Below are 22,750 nucleotides of genomic sequence, written 5' to 3'. Positions count from 1 at the left end.
CTTGCACCAGTACACCAATACCCTATCCTGAGCTCCCTTCTGCACCCAAGCTCTGTCCCAGACCCTGCTCCCCCTCCCCATAGAAAAGTGCTTCCCTTGACCACTTACAAAAACCTTGGAGTGGCCCCACCATCAAAAAGTATTGCCCACCGCTACGTCACAGCCTTCTTTTTAAACATGTCTGGTAGAATATATTTTTAAATGACTTGAGTGATTTTGTTTAAGCTTTTCCGGGGGAAGGGGGAGGGGGGTAGAAATCATTGCTAGAATGGAAACCAAGCCATGGAAAGCTTTTTTCAGAAATATAATTATGTGAAAATGGCAATGGGGTCATAGCGAATACCATCTTTTAATCTACACTCAGTATCATAATGGCTATAAATAGGTAAGCACATAAATAGTTGTTTGACACTTGAAAATAACAAATAGGTGTTTCCCTTCACCCATTATTTGTAATGTTTTCTAAAAAGTCCAAATGAAATGAGGCAATTTTTAAAAGTAGGTTCCAGCAAATAAGCCTGTATAGCCTGAGATTTAAAAGGCTTGTTGCCCAATCATTAATTGATTTGAAATGCAACATCTGTATCCTATCCATACTTGAATTTAAAAAAATGGGGGAATAATCATAGAGTGGGGAAAACTGAACTCTTTCGTGAGGTTTTGTAACTGAGAACTCCTAAAATGTGTGTGAAGTAGGGCTGTCGATCAGTTAGTTTATACAATTAACTAAAAAAAATCTGATTGATTACACTGTTAAACAATAGAACAAGAATTGAAATGTATTAAATATTTTGGGTGGTTTTCAAATATATTGATTTCTGTTACACAGAATATGAAGTGTACAATACTCAATATATATTACAGATATTTCCACTGTAAAAATATAAAATAGTATTTCACTTCATACAAATACAGTAGTGCAAGCGCTTTATTGTGAAAGTGAAATTTACAAATGTAGACTTCTGTTGTTGTGTAACTGCACTGAAAAACAAAATAGTGTAAAACTTTAGAGCCTATAAATTCACTCAGCCCTATTTCTTGATTATCCTTTCACTAAGACAAAAAAGTTTGTGTACATTTAGGGAGATAAATCTGCCTGCTTCTTATTTACAATGTCATCTGAAAATGATAACAGGTGTTCACGTGCAATTTCGTACTGAATGTTGCAAGGTATTTGTTCCAGATATGTTAAACATTCGTATGCCCCTTCATGCTTCAGCCACCATTCCAAATGATATGCTTCCATGCTGATGGAGATCATTAAAAATGTGTTAATTAAATTTGTGACTGAATTTCTTGGGGGAGAATTGTATGTCTCTTGTTTTACCCACATTCTTCCATATATTTCATGTGAGAGCTATCTTGGATGATGACCCTCACAGCAGATTTGCCAAAACACAAAGAAGGTACCAATATGAGACTTCTAAAAATAGCTACAGCATTCAACCCAAGGTTTAAGACTCTGAGGTGCCATCCAAAATCTGAGAGTAATGAGATGTGGAACATATTTGCAGAAGTCTTAAAAGAGCATCATTCTAATGTGGAAACTACAGAACTGAACCACTAAAAAAGAAAATCCTCCTTCTGCTGATGGCATCTGACTCAGATGACGAAAATGAACTGGAGTCAATCCACTCTGCTTTGGATCCTTATCGAGCAGAACTCATCAGTATGAATGCATGTCCTTTGGAACCATAGTTGAAGCATTGGAAGGATACATACACTAAAGAGTCATCTGGCACACAAATACCTTGTGATGCTGGCTACAACAGTGCCATGTGAACACCTGCTCTCACTTTCAGGTTATATTGTAAACAAAAAAAGGGGCAGCATTATCTCCTGCAAATTGTAATCAAATTTGATTGGCTGAATAAGAAGTAGGACTGAGTAGACTTTTAGGATGTAAATTTATTTTATTTTTAATGCAATTTTTTTGTGTATAATTCTACATGCGTACGTTCAATTTTGATGATAAAGAGACTGCAATACAGTACTTGTATGAAGTGATTTGAAAAATACTGTTTTTGCAATACAAATATTTGTGATAAAAATATATATATAGAAAATGAGTGCTGTGTACTTTGTATTCTGTGTTCTACTTAAAATTGGTACATTGAAAAATGTAGAAAATATCCAAAATATTTAAATAAATTCTATTACTAACACAATTAATTGTGTAAAACCACCCTATATAATATCTATTGTATTCCCCTATCCATTAGGCCAGCAACACTGTCAAGGAAATTTGGTTGGTTAAGCATGACTTGTTCTTGATACATCCAGGCTGGCAATTTCTTACAAATTACTTGTTCTAATGTCTTTCCATATATCATAGGTTAACTGATGTCTAACTACCTGGCTCCTCCCTTGTTTCCCTTTTCAAAGATAGATGCTATATGCACTCTTTTCCAGTACTTAGTCATCTTCCAGGAGTTCTTTAAGATAATTGCTAATAGCTCTGGAATTGATTCAGCAAGTTTCTTAAGAACGCTAGTGTGAATTTCATCAAAACCTGCTGTCTTGGATACATGTCTCATCTGATATTTTCTATCACGTTCTTTCTCTATGTTGGTTTGCATTCCTTCTGTCCTTCCTTGGTTTTAATATTGTGTTAGGCATCTGGCTACCATTAACCATTTTAGTCAAGACTGAAGTAAAATAGGCATTCAATATCTGAGCCGTCTTGATATTATTGGTTGTTGGATTTCCTTCCCCATCAAGTAGAGGACTTACATTTTCCTTTGTCTATCTTTCTCCTTTCATTACCTTTTATATCCCTTGCTAGGTCTCTCATTTTGTGCATTAGACTTTCTGATGTTGTCCCTACGTGCTTTTGCTGTTCTATTGTATTCTTTCTTAGCAATTCATCCGTGTTTTCACTTTGTTGCCTTTTTTTGGTTATTTAGGTCATTGAAGAGTTCCTGAGGGAGCCATATTGGCTTCCTACTATCCTTTCTTCATATTGAGATGATTTGCAGTTGTGCTTTTAATATTCTTTCCTTCAGAATCAGTCAATTCTCCTGAACACTTTTCCCTTTGTTTTTTGTCTCCTGGTGTACAGCAAAAGATGATTGAATTATAGGATCAGAGAAAAGGAAGAGGAAGCTTTTAAAATTATGATTCTAGCTCCAGACATGACACAATTAATTTAATGCAGTTTTGCTGCCTTTGCACACTGGAAACCCAAATCCCGTGAGAGTGGAGAAGACTTTTTTCTTAAAAAGCAGCTTACTAGGTGGACTACAACTGCCAACTAGGTTGACTAACTAAAAATAGAGCTCCTGTATCATGCCCTTTCACTGAAACACTTTGATGTACATGTTGCCTGAGTCTTAAAGGTGAAAAGCACATGAACTTGCACTAAAATCAGTGGTAATTGCAGCTGAAAATAAAGGCTATATTTTGAATTGTGTCCTACTCCCCTCAAAGGTTCATGAACATCCACAGATGGACAGAAGGGGGAAATCTGAATTGGCCTAAACTTTTGTTTGAAAGGGAAATTATTGGGACTGTTCTCGGAATACACGCAGGCACGGGGCTTGTATCGTGACCAGAACAGGAGTCAGGGCCAATGTTCCCTAGAGGTACTTTTATTGACACGAGTAGACTAGGGAATATGCGAAGTCAGGCTGGAACATCTCAGCCACATGGACAGTAGCTATGTACAGAGTTTAATAAAGTTCTTTGTTCACCTTACCCTGCATTCAGCTTCCTCCTTTGCAGGGCAGTTTGAGTTTCCTGAGCCATAGACCTGCACCCCCCGGCATTCTCCTCCAGTAACAAAAAGAGAATTAAAAATACTAGTTCGAAAAGCTGGTACAGATTTGGGCTGGCTGGAATTCTGTTTGGCAAAACATTTTTTATGTTTATTTTTGTTCCACATTTGAACAAAAGCTGGACCTTTTGTAATGTGGGGTGCAAAAAGAGACAACCCTACACACTCCTGTATAGCCAGTAGTCCATTGGTTAGAGCACACAGCTTGGATATGGATTCCCTGCTTTGCCTGATCCAGGGCACACATCATGGTCCTGTACATCCTTGGGCTATTAGCTGTTCTGGAATGGGCACTCCCTTCCCTCCTCCCCCCCATCCAAAAATTCCATTGTGGGCTGAGACACACACATGTTCAATGTATTTCTGTGAAAAATTGGTTTGACAAATTAGCATTTTCTGAATAAAATGTTTAATATAAAAATCTCAACCCGTTCTAGTGCTGATCTACAAAAGCTGATCTTTGAGCTGATCTAGGAAAGGGCGGAATACCAGTGGCAGCAGCGGATATAGGGCAGGGTGAGCGGGGCAGCTGCCCCAGGCCCTGCGATTCAATAGGCGCCGCGCCAGCCCTGCTTGCCCTGTCGTATATCTGCCACTGCTGTCCTTACCTGCTGGAGCTGCCTGCCCTACTGCCCTTCGCTGCGAGTCCATGAGCGGCTCCCTTAGCCTGTGGCATGCATGCAGCGGCGGCTCATTGCCATGGAGGCGAAGAGCAACGCTTGGCCATGGCACCCGAGTATCCCACTGCTCCACCCTCCTGCCCCACCCAGAGAGAGGCTGGGGGTGGCATGGTCTCTCCCCTGGGGGGAGCCCAGACCCCTTTCCCACTGTGCCTGGGGGCAGAGCAACCCGCCCACCAGGAAGACCCCGTCTCCTCCTGCCAGTCCCCACCTCCCCCCACTCGTGGGCGCAGCGCGATCCAGCTCCACAGACAGAGCCTCCCTCTTCTCCCCCCCCCCCCACACACACACATGTACCTGGGAGCAGGGAGAGTTGCCAGCTGCCCTCGTCCAGCCAGGAGCTGTTCGAGAGGCTGAAATGGTCATTTTGGCCTGTCTGAGTCAGACACCCCTGCCACCGGTCCTCCCTATGGCGCATCTGTGCACCATCCTCCACGTAGCTCCACCTTGCCTGCCCCCCAAGTCCCAACACCCACACGCTGCCTGCCCCCCAAATCCCAGCACCCACACACTGCCTGTTTTCTCTCTCTCCCCCCCCCCCCCAGTCTCACCACCTAATGCTGCCTGGCCCCGCAAGTCCCAACAGCCACACTCCATCTGGCCCCCTCAAGTCCCAATGCTGCCTGGGAAATACCAGCCATGGGCAGCCAAAGAGAATCTACTGTGAGCCAGGAGCGTTTTGTAGGCCTTTCGATTATATCGATTGAAAACTACCTGTGTAAAGAAATGGACTCTACTGACATAATTGAAGAATGTGCTACCAAAAGAGCTAGACAGCTATAGTAGACTTAAATACAAATGAAAATGTTTAATTATTAATGAAGAATTATGTTTAAGAATGAATTACAATATAATTAAAAATTATCCAACTAAATTAAGTTTCTATCAAATTTACCCAATTCACATTTAATATGAAAATAGCCTTCAATTTGTGCATTTGGCACCTTTTTTTCTATTTTGTCTCCAGAGGGGAGCCCCGCAAAACTCCCATCCGCCCCAGACCAATGGAATCATTTCAGTTGCGGATTCATCACTAGTGGCAGTATAGAAGTGCCTCAAAGAGTCAAAAATAAATGCAAAGTTATTGAAAATGGAGAAAGACTTAACCGTAATAGTGTAAACGTTATTGCAGAAGGAGAGGAAAGAGTGATTTTTTTTTTTACGATAGTTGAAATATTTCTCACGGCACCCTAGAAGATCCAAAAAATTTCTTTTAAGATTAATTGAGTACATACAGCCTGGTTTTGCACCTTCACCCCTCCAACTGTGAAACATCTGGCTTTGAGATATTAGAGAACGTCTGTGCAGAAAAAGAAGATTTTGAGAGCTGCAAAGATTATTTAATATTTGTCTTATGAAGGATGTAAAATGTCTGTCTTTTTGATATATCAACTTTTGACAAAAGAAAGAGGAACGGTTTAAACCGATAATACAGGAAAGAAAGTTTGAAATAGAGGCAGAGATTTCCTTTCAAGTTCTTTAGTTACAAAGGGCAAACTTTTAGTATTAAACTGTGTGAAGATGGGCAAGAAACTTTTACATCTTCATATTAGAGACCAGCTTACAAGGCTGAGCCCTTCTAAGGACAATACCAAAGAAATGGGGCACTGATTAGACACAGATAAAGCCAAACTGAATCCAGGATGGTACCAAAAATTATTTTCAGCTAAGAGTTTACCTGCAGTCTTTTAGAGAGGGACATTTTTATTCTTGAATCCAGTCACTCTGTCATGGTTTCTTTGGGCTAATACTAAGTTATTTCTCTCTTCCAATGTCTTATGTAAATGATAGATATCAAAAGAAGTTTTATATTGCTCAGTGGTTCATAATAAAGAACAAGGATTTTATATTGCATTAAGGGGACACTGATAAGAGATTAAAGACAAATTCCTTTAAAAATTATAATCCTTGTTAAAAGGGATGAGGGATATCGATACCACATTAATTTTCTTTTACATATTGACTTGGGATTAGCCAATACATACATTTTTAGTTATATTATTTTAAGGTGTGTGTATTGGCCAAATATATTTACATCTTTTCCTTTCTGTTTATAGAGCTAGAGGTATGTGTCTTGCGCACTGCAAATCATCTTCCTTCAATAATATGTTATGTATAGCATGTCTAGGTCTATCTTAATATAGAGATGCAACTAATTAGTGATTTCAAAATATTCCGTAATAATTTGAATATTAACTCTAGTCCAAATGTTAATTTACATGATTTATGGAGTGCTACTAAATCTGTACTACAACATAGTGTAAAACCTGTATTGTAGAATAGCATTACACTTCTTTGGAGTGACCTGCGTAACTCATCCTTGCTCATCTGCAACAGAACTTTTTAAAAATGACGCTACACTGTTATGTATTCTCTTTCAAGGACATAATATCGACATAATTAAGTTAATAAAAAGAAAACCTGGCCTTGTAACTGTATATGAAATGACCTGAGTAGTGTTAAATGTTAAAATCTAATGTTCATGTACCTCAACTAAGCTGAGCTATCACACTCAAATGCAGTAAATTGAAAAGGTTTAGATTACTGTCTTAACACTATGCAGTCATAGTGCACACACTATCCCTCATACTAGTGTGCACAGGGACAAGGCTAAGGACTGTCTCTGATTGATCTCGCATGTCAGGTACTGAGAAAGGGCTCCTTGTCAGGAACCATAGGCTACGTCTAGACTATTTCCCTTTTTCGTAAAAGGGATGTAAATTAGATGTATCACAATTGCTAATGAAGCGGGGATTTAAATCTCCCCCGCTTCATTAGCATAAAAATGGCTGCCGCTTTTTTTTCCGCATGGAGCTTTGTCGGAAAAAAGCGCCAGTCTAGACGCTGATCTTGCGGAAAATAAAGCCTTTTCTGAAAGATCCCTTATCCCTTATTTCATAGGGATCTGTGAAAAGGCTTTATTTTCCGCAAGATCAGCGTCCTGACTGGCGCTTTTTTCCGACAAAGCTCCGTGCGGGGAAAAAAACGGCAGCCAGTTTTATGCTAATGAAGCAGGGGAGATTTAAATCCCCGCTTCATTAGCAATTACGATATGTCTAATTTACATCCCTTTTACGAAAAAGGGATGTAGTCTAGATGTAGCCATAGTGTGTCATCTCTTCTGGAAATGATGCACAGATACCATCGTTGCTTTGATAGCTCATCTGCACTAGCAGCACTACACCTTCTTATAAGATATGTGGAGTGATTTGCTGTGCAGGATGTGGGCTGTGGCTGCAGATGCTTAGGTTCACTCTTGGTTTGGGAGGCAGGGCTCTGGATGGTAGAACAGAAGTTGGCTGCCTAAAGATTACAGAAGGTTCTCGTTGCTGTGTCTAGAAACCCCTTCAATTCTTGAGTCTCTCAGAATCAGTAGGGAAACTAGGCCTTCCCATTCCTCTGTATTCCAGTACAGAGCCCATAAGCTGGCTAAGCAGAATCTGGCTGCCTCCTGCTGTAGTCTGGGCTTTTTTCCTATTTCCCTTGGTTCTTGTAGGCTTTTGCAGTCTGCAGAACTGGTCATTCCTTCTCAGTGTGCCATCTCTGGGTGGCTTCTCAGCACTTGCTGGCAGGAGTTTTGTTAGAATTATAGAGCTGGAAGAGACCTCAGGAGGTCATGGAGTCAAGCCTGCTGCCCAAAGCAGGACCAACCCCAATTAAATCATCCCAGCCAGGGCTTTGTCAAGCCGGTACTTAAAAACCTCTAGGGATGGAGATTCCACCACCTCCCTCTGTAACACACTCCAGTGCTTCACCACCCTCCTAGTGCAATAGTTTTTCCTAATATCCAACCTAGACCTCCCCTACTACAACTTGAAACCATTTCTCCTCATACTGCCATCTGTCACTACTGAGAACAGGCTCTCTCCATCCTCTTTAGAACCTCCCTTCAAATAGTTAAAGACTATCAAATCCCCCCCCCCCCACTCTTCTGTACACTAAACAAGCCCAAATCCCTAAGCCTATCCCCATAAATCATGCGCTCCAGCCCCCTAATAATTTTTTGTTGCCCTAGGCTGAACTTTCTCCAATGCATCCACATCCTTTCTGTAATGGGGGGCCCAGAATTGTATGTAATACTCCAGATGTGACCTCACCAGTGCCGAATAAAGGGGAATAATCACTTCTCTAGATCTGCTGGCAATGCACCTTCTAATTCACCCTAATATGCCATTTAGCCTTCTTGGCTACAATAGCACACTGTTAACTCATATCCAGGTTCTCATCCACTGCAATCCCCAGGTCCTTTTCTGCCAAACTTCTGCTTAGCCAGTTGGTCCCCAGCCTGTAATAGTGCTTGAGTTACTTCCGTCCCAAGTGCAGGACTCTGCGCTTGTCCTTGTTGAACCTCATCAGATTTCTTTTGGCCTAATCCTCCAGTTTGTTTAGATCACTCTGGACCCTATCCCCTAGCTTAGTGTCATCTGTAAACTTGCTCATCCATTAATAAAAATGTTGAACAAAACTGGCCCTAGATCCAAACCTTGGGGCACTCTTCTTAATACTAACTGCCAACCAGACATTGAGCCATTGATTGCTTTCTGTTGAGCCCGACAATCTAGCCACCTTTCTATCCATCTTACAGTTAATGAATCCAATCCATACTTCCTTAACTTACTGGCAAAAATACTGTGGGAGACTGTATCAAAAGCTTTGCTAAAATCAAGGTATATCACATCCACTGACTTCCCCATGTCCCAGAGTCAGTTTCCTTGTCATAGAAAGTAAGTGGGTTGATCAGGCATGATTTGCCCTTGGTGAATCCACCTTGACTATTCCTGATCATTATCCTCTCTTCCAAGTGCTTCAATATGGTTTCCTTGAGGATCCCCTCCAGGATTTTTCTAGGGACTGAGTTGAAGCTGATTATTCCCTGGATTGTCTTTGTTCCCTTTTTAAAAGGATGAGCACTACATTTGCCTTTTTCCAATCATCCGGGACCTCCTCCAATTGCCATGAGTACTTCAAAGATAATGGCCAATGGATCTGCAATGACATCAGCCAACTCCCTCAGCACCCTTGGATGCAATAAATCTGGCCCCATGGATTTGTGTATGTCCAACTTTTCTAAATAATTCTTAACCTGTTCTTTCTCCGAGGGCTGCCCACCTCCTTCCCATTGCCTAGTGCAGTGATCTGGGAGCTGACTTTGTTTGTGAAGGCAGAGGCAAACAAAGCATTGAGTACTTCAGCTTTTCCCACATCATCTGTCACTAGGTTACCTCCCTCATCCAGTAAGGGTCCCACACCCTCTCTGACCATCCTCTTATTGCTAACTTGCCTGTAGAAAACTTTCTTGTTACCCTTCACAGCCCTTGCTAGCTGTAATTCCAGTTGTGCTTTGGCCTTCCTTCTCCAGTGCTCGTTCCTCCGGCAGTCACCCTGGCCCTCAGCCTCCCAGCTCCTTTATTTGTGCAGCTGTTGTGAGGCTGCCACTGAGTGCTGACCACCAATATCTGCATTTACCTATTGATTACCAGGCCAGTCTGTGGTATGAACATCCATGATTTGACTTTCCAGTATAACTAGAATTCTGCTGATACCAGACCTATGGGAAGAGTCAGAAAACTACAACAGGGGCAGGAGCTCGGGTGGTAAAGTAGGGTAGGACAATCCAGAAATGGAGAGTGTCATGGACAGAGCCTACAGTTAGGGTGACCATATTTTCCTAGGCTGAATAGGGGACACCCGGAAAAAGTGCTCGGATTTAAGTGAGTTCAACAGCAATCAAACAGGAGTATGTGACGCAAATGTTCAAAATAACATTACGTTGACTGAGCACCCATTCAAAAGTCATATTGCAGCAACATTATTATAACTAAAATGGGTTAAATATACTTACAATGAAGTGGTTACTGCTCTTTAGAAGTGCCCGCCTTGTCCTCATATTGCTGTCCTCCAGAGTGGGCTGGTAGTGTGAGGGGGAGCTGCAGGAGTCAGGGCTGGAGGTATGTGGAGGTGCACAGGGGGCTGAGTGTGGGGAAGCCCTGGGATCAGGTTACCTACCTTACCTGCTGCCACAAGGGAGCTGTGGGCTGTCCGGGTGGGGACACTGCTGCTGGGAAACTGGCAATAGTGTGAGAGACTCCCTGGATGACTGTTAGAGAGCTAAAGTAAGGGACTGTCCCATTAAAAATGGGATGGATGGTCACCCTACCTAGAGTGGACCACTTGTATGTCCCTGCCTGCCCTTCCTGGAAACTCTCATGAGCACCCAGAAAAGAGCCCTACAGGCTAGCTACTTGCCTCTGTTAGGCTGAATTCCTGCTTTCATTAGTCTCTACCATATTAGTGTAGATATTTGCCCTGCACAATTCATTTAGTATGTGTACTCTCTTTCTTAAGAATGTGTTGTTCTGTTTCCTCTTCAAGGTAATACCTGTTCACTGAATCCAAGCACTTAGTCGTGATTTCAGTACTATCCTCCCCAAGTATTCAAAAATAATGAATCAATCCTCTGCCCCGCCAATAAGGAAAAAAAAGTGAAATAGAAACCTTAAGGAGCGAAGTCAATTTTTTTTTTTTTTTGCCTTCTGAGTTTTGAATCTTTAATGTGCAGTTGGATCATGTTCTCAAGATTTTTCAGTGTTAAATGACAGGTGAGATTTGCACAAATCAACATCACTCCAAAACCAAGATTTTTAAGAAACACAAAATGTTGTGAAATGTACAATAAATTGAGAGGACTGGCAACACTGTAATGACTTTTTTCCATATTTTGCATGTTTATATCTGGCACTATTAACATTTGCTGTCTCATGCTTTGTTTATATATAAACACAAGATCCTCTGTTTGGCATGTAACTGAGTAGTGTGGTGCTCTAATTTTCAGTTAGCTTAAGAAAGAGAACCATCAGATGCTATCATTAATACCATGACAGTGGCACACAAGTGTCCTGACTTCCCCTTGGTAGCTGGATCTCTGTTTAAATATCCAACTACGAGTAGTTGTAATATAATTCAAGGATGCCACTATGTATGCATGTAAACAAACAAGAAAAACCCTAACCCAGGAAAAGATCCTCATGTGTAGACCAAAGAATTAGAATTACTGGGAGAGAATAAAATAGGGAAGAGTAGCAGAAGGAGTGTCGAGATTAGAGAACCACATAGGAAACAAATCTCTTAAATTCATTTGTTTATTTTTTGGGAAATCAGAGGTGGACTTCCATCTGAATACAAAAAACCATGCAACTATTCCTTTTTTCTTATGGAAATTCGTATGTGTCTGTTCTTCTTATTTATTTTTCTACCACTTTTCAACTGGCTGTAGTTTTGGAGGTGACTAAGTTATAGCTCTTCTGTATCTACTTATCACTTTCAAGTCAGTGTACTGAAACAATTAGTATATGCATTTTGAAACAGCCAGTCCCACTTTAGTGCTTTTATTTTATTTATTCAGTGCCTCAAGCATGCTAAACACTTCACTGAATAAATAAGACAGTCTCCTTAGAGACTTAATTTACAGTTTAAGGCACCAACCCTTCAGTTGACTGTCTTGCACAGCCAAAAGTAGGATTGGGGCCAAGTTTTAGATATAACTCAGTAAGTGAAAGTAGTAGGGGGAAAAAGAAAGAAGGTTAAATTAAAGTTATAATACAAATATATGATGGTCAGTTTTGATCATTAAATGCAAATGTTAATGGTATCATTGAAAATGAGAAGCTCAAAGCTCTGAGAAGGGAAGCTCATTCCAAGTATAGAGGTCAGCATGGAAGAAAGTGTATAGACAGAAGTAGGAGGAAAATGTGAAGAGGCAATGATAAGGTGGATTTGGCAATTTCATTTCTCTTTAACGTTGATTATGATGCCTGTTTTTCCTGTTAACACTGTGTTGGAGGCATGTGCAACCAGGCCTGCCAAGAGGGGAGGCAAAGAGAGCAGTTGTTCCAATGTCTGATGATTCAAAAAGGCCCAGGGCTCCCAGAACAGTGGTGGCAGGAATCCCGGGCTTTTTAAATAGTCGCCAGGGCACCGTGCTAGCTGCCCCTGCCGCTCCCCTCTTCTGCCTGAGGCTCCACCCCTTTTGGGAGCATGGAGCTAGCTCCTCTTGCCCATGGGCCAACAATGCTGTTGGCCCCCCGTGTGCACCATAGCAGTATCACAAACTGTTATGCCTCTAAAATCAATTTTATTGTAGCTATTTGGAGCTTCTCCCAGGGAATTTTCTGCTAGACATCTCAAAGAAGTTCTGTTTGTTCTGCCTCATTTAGCTTTTTCCCCCTCTGTTTTGCTGAATAACATTAAATACTTTTTTTTTAAAGTAATCTTCACAAATTTTCTATAAAAGGGAGGGGGGGAATCCAATGGCTTTGATTATTCCTTTGGCAGCTGGCATCTTGGAGAACAATGCAGCCATTACAAATAATACTAATACATCAATCTGATGGCTTCTGATAACAAGTCATAGTTCTTTTTTTCTTTTAATACCAAGGGCATTGCTTGAAAAGAAGAGAGTAGAGCTGTGTGGTTGTTCGAGAGAGAAATAGCTGTCTACCTGCATACTGGGCTGCAGCATGTGAGTGCAAGAGAGAAGATCCAGAAATTATTTTAGTGTATTTGTGAAGAGGCAGTTTACAGCCTTCATTACCATAATATAAAAACAAGGAACTGAACCTCATAAAAATTATTGGGGGTTCTTTGTTTACCTCATTTGAAAATCTGAATAATTTACCACATTATGCTATGGAAGTCTCATAGTCAATAGTTCCAACAACAGTACAATAGACAAGAAGGACGTGGTTTTTAGAAGTGACTAATGATTTTTCGGTGCCTCTGGTTTAAGACCCTCACCTTGAGAAACCTTAAGGCCAGGGCTGTTGTTCAAAGTGTGGTGGATCTGTAGTTTTTGACAGAGGTATTGGAATCCTTAGTCAAGGGGAAGAAAAACTGAAAATGATGTACCCCAAGCCTGCAATTGTACCAGTGTGGACAGATGACTTGCACTTGTTTGGGTCTCACTGAAGTCAAAACCATTCCTCATGGGGCAGAAAGATCTGTGTATGTAAATCTGATCACAAGCTCATGATCTAAAGGACCTAACTTTTTGTCCTAAGTTATATTGCTACAGAGCTTCATCAATGTCAATGTGATTTAAGTAAAAGGGCCTTGTTTTTCTTTAAACATAGTACAGGTTGAACCTCTCTAGTCTGGCACCCTTGGGATCTGACCAGGGCCAAACCAGAGAATTTGCCAGACCACGGGAGGTCAGTGATGTTGATTATTCTAAGTTTTAATAAGCCTGAGGCCCCTTTAACTCACCACCACCGGGGCGACTGACCTATATGCCCCCCTTCATTCCACCCCTGCATCCCACTTCCCCTCCTCCAACCCCCAGACAGGGCTCATTGTAAGCTTTTATGACATTGAAGATGATAGAATTGCACCTAATGTAGGTCAACCCATTGTGTTACAGTTGTCTGACTTGAATCATAACTCTAATTACCTTGATAATCAACACAGAGGTAGGCGTGTATGAAGCATGTAACTTGTCAAAAATGATCTTTGAAAGACTGCATAGGATTATCTAAATTGGATAAATAGGGTGTGTGTGTGGGTGGGGGTGGGAGACATGTTTAACGGAGGTTTTGGCAGAAACTCAAAGAAACATCAAAGAGAATTTTGCTGTTCAGGATCAGAAGGGCCAGCAAACTTGCTGGGCCCCTGGCAAGGTAGGGGAGACCTTGGCTCTGCACTCACAGAACGGGGTGGGGCTGGATGGCAAACAGCCCTCAGCACTGCTGATGATGCACTTCACTACCCGCACTCTCCCACCGATCTAGCTGCCTGGAGCATACTGCACAGTGCTCTGGTGGTGATTTAAAGGGCCCAGGGCTCTGGCTGCCACTAATCCTGCAGTAGCAAGTGCTCCCTTTGCCCCCACCTCTAGTGGTCGGCCTGTTCGGATGAAATGTTAAATGGGCACAGGCAGTTTAAAAATACTACCATGTCGACTAGCACATCCGTGTACCAGTGGTGCTGATAACGCCTTATTACTAGAAGTGTAAGTTTTAAAAACAAAACCAAAAAATTTATTCCTCACTAGTTATAAGCTTTGTTTTCATGTAGCATTCTGAATAATGAAAGTCAATGATGACAGCTTCCTTTTCAGGTTCTTAGAACTGTAATGTTTGGGTTCCAAATACAGCGGCAGTATATTTATTTGTTTAAAACACAGTTTTCATTGGATTATTGAAGGGAAAAAAGCTGAAAGAACTCTAATTTTGAGATCACTCTGATAGTTATTTCCTAGAGGTGTTCTTGAAAGTACCTAACTACGTTCTATAAAAGCTTTTAAAGGGTCTCTTTGGCTATATCTACACTACAGGGTTTTCGTGTAAAAACAGCCATTTTTGCGCAAAAACCTGCAGAGTGTCCGCACCTCAAGTGCGTTTTTGCACAAGAAAAGCTACAGATAGTCAACAGAACACAGGGCTTTTTGCGGTGTAGGTATACCTCCTTCTATGAGGCATAACTCCTTTTTGCGCAAGAGTTCTTGCGCAAAAAGATGTGTGTGGACGTTCAACAGGGGTTTCTTACACAAAAAGAGCCTATCCTAAAAAGTACAGGTGCTCTGAAGGCCATTCTGTGAATAGCCATCAGAACTTTCTTGCGCAAGAGTGTCCATCAGTGTGAACGCTCTCTTGCGCAAAAGCACATCACTTTTGCAATGAGCTTTTGAGGTGTGGATGCGCTTTTGCGCAATAAGTTTTTGTGCGAGAACTCTTCTGCAAAAGGCTTCTTGTGCAAAACCCCTGCAGTATAGACAAAGCCTTTAATGACAGGCCAGACAAGAGGTGCCAGTTGAAACTTGAGACAAGAAGCTGAGAGGTAATGTATTCCAAACTTAGTTTAATATTTTTAACTTACTTCATGAGTTAATTTTATATGTAATTGTTCACAGACGATTATCTCAGGACCCTTAACTGCAGATTATACTCTCGCTACAATACATCACATTTCTTGTAAATGTTTCAGCCAACTCGTAAGTAATGGCTGCTGTGACTCAGCAGGGCTTGCAAGGACATGTGAGCATATCACGTGCTATGGAACTCCATTCTGAGTACCTGTATTTTTCCATTAACTGGTCTGGGAACTGTTTTTGGGGCAAAAAGTTCCTGCTGTATGTAAAAGCTATTTGAGGTGGAGTGTGATGTAATCTAGTGGCCTCACTCCCCACAGAAGGACATTGCTGGAAACACCTGAAAAACAGCGTGACCTGGGAAAAGTGCTGGTCCCGGGGTTAAAAGGAAACCTAGTGGACTCCTTGTGTCTATCAGTCAGTCATATCCACACTAAGTACATTGGACAAACGTCTCAGACACTTTGCCAAAGGATCAATGCCCACAAAACAGATATTAGACAGGATCACAAAGAAAACAGTTTCTTGCCATTTCAACCAGAAAGGACATTGTCTCAATGACTTGATTACGTGCATCCTGCTTCAAAGGCCTTTTAAGACTACACTTAAAAGAGAATCCTCTGAACTCTCATTCATGCTTAAATTTGACACTTTACGCTTAAGTTTCAATAAAGACTCTAATTATCTTACTCATTACAAAGATAGCTCCCCCAATTATCACCTCTAATATCATTAGCTCACAGACATTTACCCCCCCCCCATCCCGATTCTGTTCTGAAATTTGATTTGTCCTTTTCATATGTGTTCATTTTTTTTTATTGTATCCTTTGGTATATATGGTTGTGACAATTTTCTTCCACTATTTGATCTGAGGAAGTGGGTCTGGCCCGCAAAAGTTCATCACCAAATAAACCATCTTGTTAGTCTTTAAAGTGCTACATAGTCCTTTTTTTATTTTTTTTTTTTGTTTCATGCTATCTAGTATGTTAGGTTTAGTTTGCATTTTTGTTCATTTACTAGGTAATGTGCTTTGATCTGTTTGCTTTCCCTTACTGTTACTTAAAATTATCTTTCTATAGTTAATAAACTATATCACCAATGTGCCTTTGAGTGAAGTATCTGGGGAAAAATCTCAGTGTGGTGTAGCACAGGCTTGTTGCGTATCTATCCCACATCAAAGGGAAAGTGAACAATTTATGAATTTACACTGTACCGATCGCTTTCCAGTGCTAGAGGGTAGAATTTTAGGTTTATACTTCAATGGGAAGTGGGTATCTGGGGAGCTGGGAATTGGCTAGTGTCGGTTGTTTGTATTTGGGTGGGTTAGGAACAGGCCTCCAGTATCTCAGTTTGGGTGAGTGGTGCCCCCCACTGCCATACTGGGGGATAATGGCCTGGGGAGGGAAAAAAGGTCAGCCCAGCTGGATGACTAGAGGGACACTGCAGTTCCCATGGCTCCTAGATTGTACCTTGGAGATGAAAACCCATCACATACATAACAGGCTAAATGCAAGAAGCAGCTGAACTCCTTCTGGAATATGATCATTTAGTTCATGATGGGCCTTGCAGGAGGTCTCTCTTGGGCAGTTACTCCTATTGTTTCAGCTCTGTGGGTTGAATACAAATATAGGTATTGTTTTGGTGGATCTGAGTGCATATGAGAGAGATGAAGCAGTTAAAACACTGCAGAAGCAATAGAGAAGGCAGCAGAAAGCCAAGGACAGGCAGAGAAGCACTTGCAACATGATACTGATCCACAGCTAAGAGAAGCGGCTTTTTCTGGGTTGAGTTCTGATTGGAGAAAAAGTCTTGGAAAATCGAGCAATGAAACTATCTCCTGTTGTTTGATTCCATGTTCAGGAAAATGAGGGTTTGATTCAACCTTGCTTGTTCATAAGGAATATACACAAAGAAATACTTGACTCCATTAGGAAGAGAAACTAATTGTGAAATAATCAACAAGATTCCAAACTGGCTGACCAACAGGATGTCAACGTGAACAGTTTATCATTAGAAGAAGCACTAGAAATCAGTACTCCTCTCATGAAGTGGGTCTTACCCACAAAGCTCATGATCCTTTATGATTTTGTTAGTCTCTAAGATGCTATAGGACTGCGTGTTGTTTTTAGAGTTACAGACTAACTTTCTGAGACTTTTTAGAAATCAGATATTAACAGAGTGGTTGCAAATGGTCAGAGTTGAAAGCAGGCACTCATCACTGCATGCACATACATGTGCGTGCCTAGCTTATTAATGCTAATTCTTGATACGAGTGTACCAGCCCAGTTATTTGCAACCTTACATGGCTAATCAGGCATGCGGATAAGCTTGGGCAAATAACTGATTTGTACACTCTCCTGTACTGTGTATGTACCCAAGTTAGGCACGTGAAAAGGTACAATCGTCACAAAATGTTTATGGCTAGCCTTAAAAACCCAGACAATATTTCTTTGGTGAATCTTGTGTGGTTTCAGCACTCCTTCTTTTTAATATAAAAGAAAAAAACTATAATGAAGTGTTTGATTTTTTTTCCGTAATGTTTTATCTGAACTTCATATAAACATTACACAAAGAGTGCTCACATTATTAATCTTATTATACAAAAATCTAATTGTATTGCCATTGATTACAATTTCATCTGCTGATGAAGGCAAAACTGCTGAACAGTTACAGAAGTTTGATTTAATTGCCTTACAAGGCAGAAAACAATTGTATAGTCTTCATGGTGACACCCCAGGAACAAAAGCCATTAAGTCCCATAACTTGTCATCAAATGCCAGGATTAAAAGTTGACCACATCAGTGGCACCAAACTCTTGACTGTATCCTCAGTAGCAGGTATTGAACAGTTTGCAGCACATGCACAAATTATATCATGCTGTCAGCTCCTTACCCATATTTTTAAAATCTTCACCAAAAAAATCTGTCAGTTCTTTAATCTCACTTTCAAAAATACTAATTACGGTGAAATATATTAATGTCAGTATCTTTCAGCATACTCCCTGACTGAATTGGAGACCATTTTAGTTCTCCCCATGACCCGTCAAAGATAAAGAATTTGTTTACTGCAAATGCACACCATTTACTCGTATATGCCATCTGCCACTCTTAACCACAGAGAACTACCATTTTCTAATAATAGCGCTCAAGAAAAAATAATTTGAGCAGTTCATTCTACACACTAAGGGTGTAAATTTACAGCCTGCATTTAGCTTTTCGTGTCACTTCATTCCCACATATTAAAAAAATCTGTAGTTCAATGTCAATCAGATGCTAGTTCTCCCAAATCTGGCACAATTCAATTGATCTATATTACCCTAATGTGAGTGCCTCATTGTTAATGTATTTGATTTTTCACTCCACCCTTTATAGGAGAGCGTATCCTATTTTTACTATTTTAGCTTAGTGTAAATGCAGCCTAAGGGGGTGATTCCCAGCTTGTGTACACATATCCACACACACTAGCTCTCATCGAGCAAGTGCAAGTATGAGTGTAGCTAGTGTAGCTTAGTCATAGAGAGGTAGCTGTGTTAGTGTGATCTTAGTAAAACAAAAGGAAAGAAAAATTATGTAGCACTTTAAAGACTAACAAGATAGTTTATTAGGTAATGAGCTTTTGCAGGGCAGACCCACTTCTTCAGATCACCTTTGTACCTTAGGCAGCAACAAAGGAAGCATGGCTTAGCCATGCCAGAGATAACCATGTCTAAAAGCAGATGTTAGTTATTCTGCATGGCTAAATGGTACTGCTGCTGTTGTGCATGCTACCCTACCATTCATTCTCATGCTAGCTTGAGGGCAACAAGGTTATGTGCATGTGAGCAGAAAATCACATACCTACACAAGATGTAGTCTTGTATGACCTTGGGCAAATCTGGATGAGTCAGGAAGTAAACCAGACTCTCAGTCCAGTTCCTTCACTACTAGTCATGAGTTATTTTAGGCACAGAGAGGTTTGTATTTTTTCCTGTGTGCAAAATGTTCATCGTAACACTATCCCACTGAAAGGTTATGAGTCTTTATTTATGAGTGTGAAGCATTTTGTGGGGATTGACTGTCCGTGCCATAGGACCATTGGTACCAGTCTGAGCCAGATTATTCATAGGCACAGAGCATAAGGTCTATGAAAAATGTAGGGCCTAAAAAAAAAATTCACAATTAACTCAAATAAGAAAAGAAAACTGCTAAATCACACTTATTTTTTATTAGAATACATGTGCAAATGCTAAAGATCAATTAAATGCATATGAATTAAATCTGTAGTCAATGTACAGATATAATATACAATTTTTAAATATTTACTTTGCAACTTTTTCTTACCAAAATCTCAGATTACATCATCAAATGTCATTTTTCTAAAAAAGCTCACTCTCGATTGAAACTAGTGCAAGAGACGATAGTTGTTTCTGTCCCATGGTAGACCAAAGACTGTTCTTTATATATTTTAGCTTTGAAAAAGAGCGTTCCCCTTCACAATTTGTTCCCAAGATGGTGAGAGAACATTCCTTTCAGAAAGTGACATTTGGAAAACTTGTCACCAACTTGTCTGCTATTTGTGCACTGATGATTGCTGCCACAGATTTCTTTTTTGTATACATATGTGAGAACAATAGAAATTCATCTGTAAATGCATGTTTGAGATCTGATGGATAGATATCTACTAATGCCCTTGCCCTAGAGGTGACTTCAGCACTGGACATTGATCTATCCACAAGAAAACTGAACCTTTCATTCAATGTGGCATATCCTGCTCTTCATTGGACCATCTCAACAATAAGTTTATCCATGATAGGTTGGAAGCACTGTGTGAAATTTGTCCCTGGCACTCAAAGCTGAGACAGTATTAGCCATACTAACTTCATCAAAAAATTGCTTTCTCAGTCATTTGTATTGTGTAGTCTCATTATAGTCCTAGTGTGAGATCTTTTGCAGTTGCCTCAAACACGTGAAATTTATCGTGGGTATCACAAAGGTGTGCTAAAAGTCCATCGCATAAATTCATGAGTGCACAACTCAGTGCCAGACTCCTGTGGAGCTTTATTCACAAGATTTAGTCTTTTGTAGTGTGTGATTCCAAATAACGCTCATCAAAGCTATCTCAAATTGATCCAGGTTCTTAGTCAGTGACTTTCCTTATGGACAGTTGCTGGTGGGGTTGTTGATCACTTTCAGCTATGTCTATTATCAGGGAAGATAATGGAGCAAGTAATTAAGGAAATCATCTGTAAACACTTGGAAGGTGGCAAGGTGATCGGGAACAGCTAGCATGGATTTGTAAAGAATAAATCATATCAAACCAATCTGATAGCTTTCTTTGATGAGATAACGAGTCTTGTGGATAAGGGAGAAGCAGTGGATGTGGTATACCTAGAATTTAGTAAGGTGTTTGATACAGTCTCGCATGATATTCTTATCAATAAACTAGGCAAATACAACTTAGATGGGGCTACTATAAGGTGGGTGCATAACTGGCTGGATAACTGTACTCAGAGAGAAGTTATTAATGGTTCACAATCCTGCTGGAAAGGTATAACTAGTGGGGTTCTGCAGGGGTCTGTTTTGGGACTGGCTCCCTTTAATATCTTCAATGATTTAGATATTGGCATAGAAAGTACGCTTATTAAGTTTGCAGATGATACCAAGCTGGGTGGGGTTGCGACTAATCTGGAGGATAGGGTCATAATTCAAAATGATCTGGACAAATTGGAGAAATGGTCTGAGGTAAACAGGATGAAGTTTAATAAAGACAAATGTAAAGTGCTCCACTTAGGAAGGAACAATCAGTTTCACACATACAGAATGAGAAGCGACTGTCTAGTAAGGAGTACAGCAGAAAGAGATCTAGGGGTTATAGTGGACCACAAGCTGAATATGAGCCAGCAGTGTGATGCTGTTGCAAAAAAAGCAAACATGATTCTGGGATGCATTAACAGGTGTGTTGTGAGCAAGACACGAGAAGTCATTCTTCCGCTCTACTCTGCATAGGTTAGGCCTCAGTTGGAGTATTGTGTCCAGTTCTGGGAACCGCATTTCAAGAAAGATGTGGAGAAATTGGAGAGGGTCCAGAGAAGAGCAACAAGAATGATTAAAGGTCTAGAGAACATGACCTATGAAGGAAGGCTGAAAGAATTGGGTATGTTTAGTTTAGAAAAGAGAAGACTGAGAGGGGACATGATAGCCATTTTCAGGTATCTAAAAGGGTGTCATAAGGAGGAGGGAGAAAACTTGTTCATCTTGGCCTCTAAGGCTAGAACAAGAAACAATGGGCTTAAACTGCAGCAAGGGAGGTTTAGGTTGGACCTTAGGAAAAAGTTCCTAACTGTCAGGGTAGTCAAACACTGGAATAAATTGCCCAAGGAGGCTGTGGAATCCCCATCTCTGGAGATATTTAAGAGTAGGTTAGATAAATGTCTATCAGGGATGGTCTAGACAGTATTTGGTCCTGCCATGGAGTCAGGGGACTAGACTCTATCACCTCTCGAGGTCCCTTCCAGTCCTATTATTCTATGATTCTATCAAAGCCTGATGAATTTCAGATTAATTCATATATAATGCTCTTGTAGTATTGTTCCATGCTGACTATTTTGTTTGATTCACTTTGTACAGTATGGGTATTTTGCTTCATGTTATTTACTAATTTAGACCATCTCTGGGGTGAAGTTGAGAAGAATGTAAAGAATGACCTCAAAATCCCTCAAAACCTGACTGCTGCTTGGCAACACTCAAAAGCAGCTAATCCAACCAAATTCAGACTTTGGGCCATACGTGGAACCCATTCGGCCAAATTGTTAGCTTCACAAAACCTAGCTTGAACCCCTAAATAAATGCCACTCATATTGCTGGGGTTATCGTATGACTGTGACCTGCAGCTTTCAGTATCAATGCCATGAAACTTGAGAATCTCCTGCAAAAGATCATATACGTATTTTCCATCATGTTGTTCAATGAGAATGAACTGAAGAAATTGCTCAACCTCATTTCTATCACTGAGTATATAACAAAACACCACTGTAAGCAGATCAGTATGACTAATATCCGGGGATGAATCGATATTGATTCCATGATACTTTGCCTTCTTGATTTCAGATATTATCTGCACCATAACTTTGGATCCCAATGGATCAATAAATTCATCGCATATAATTAATGAAAGGTAAGATACATTTCCTCTTCCTGGATTGCCATGTTGTTGCATGTGTTGTGAGAAATGAATCCAATTCAACTAGAAGTTGAATGCAACCAAGGTGGTGTCCATTGTTAGGACAGTCATGCACTTCGGTGCCCTCACGAAAGGCTAGTCCTCGTTCAGCAAGGAATCTTATGACAGCAACTATTCTTTTTAGGACTTCAGTCCTCTATTTACATGATTTTTCTTTCATCTTCTCCATCTGTTCTGCATCAATTCTGACAGACTTCTGATACTGGAGCATCATTG

At 40.6% G+C, this 22,750-nt stretch overlaps 1 protein-coding gene across 1 annotated transcript in view; it reads left to right on the top strand.

The window, feature by feature from the left end:
• The window catches only part of PHF14 (PHD finger protein 14), a 380,891-nt gene extending 358,457 nt beyond the window's left edge, over window positions 1-22,434 (top strand). The window contains exon 19 of the mRNA XM_075922308.1: window positions 22,402-22,434. Within this exon, the coding sequence (XP_075778423.1) occupies window positions 22,402-22,419 (18 nt within the window). The 3' untranslated portion in view covers window positions 22,420-22,434. The remainder of the gene's footprint in view (window positions 1-22,401) is intronic.
• The last annotated feature ends 316 nt before the right edge of the window (window positions 22,435-22,750 follow it).

Source organism: Pelodiscus sinensis, chromosome 2, assembly GCF_049634645.1.
Source record: "Pelodiscus sinensis isolate JC-2024 chromosome 2, ASM4963464v1, whole genome shotgun sequence".
Taxonomy (NCBI): domain Eukaryota; kingdom Metazoa; phylum Chordata; order Testudines; family Trionychidae; genus Pelodiscus; species Pelodiscus sinensis.
Note: the sequence above shows the minus strand (reverse complement) of the source record. Positions and strands in the feature narration are given on the sequence as shown.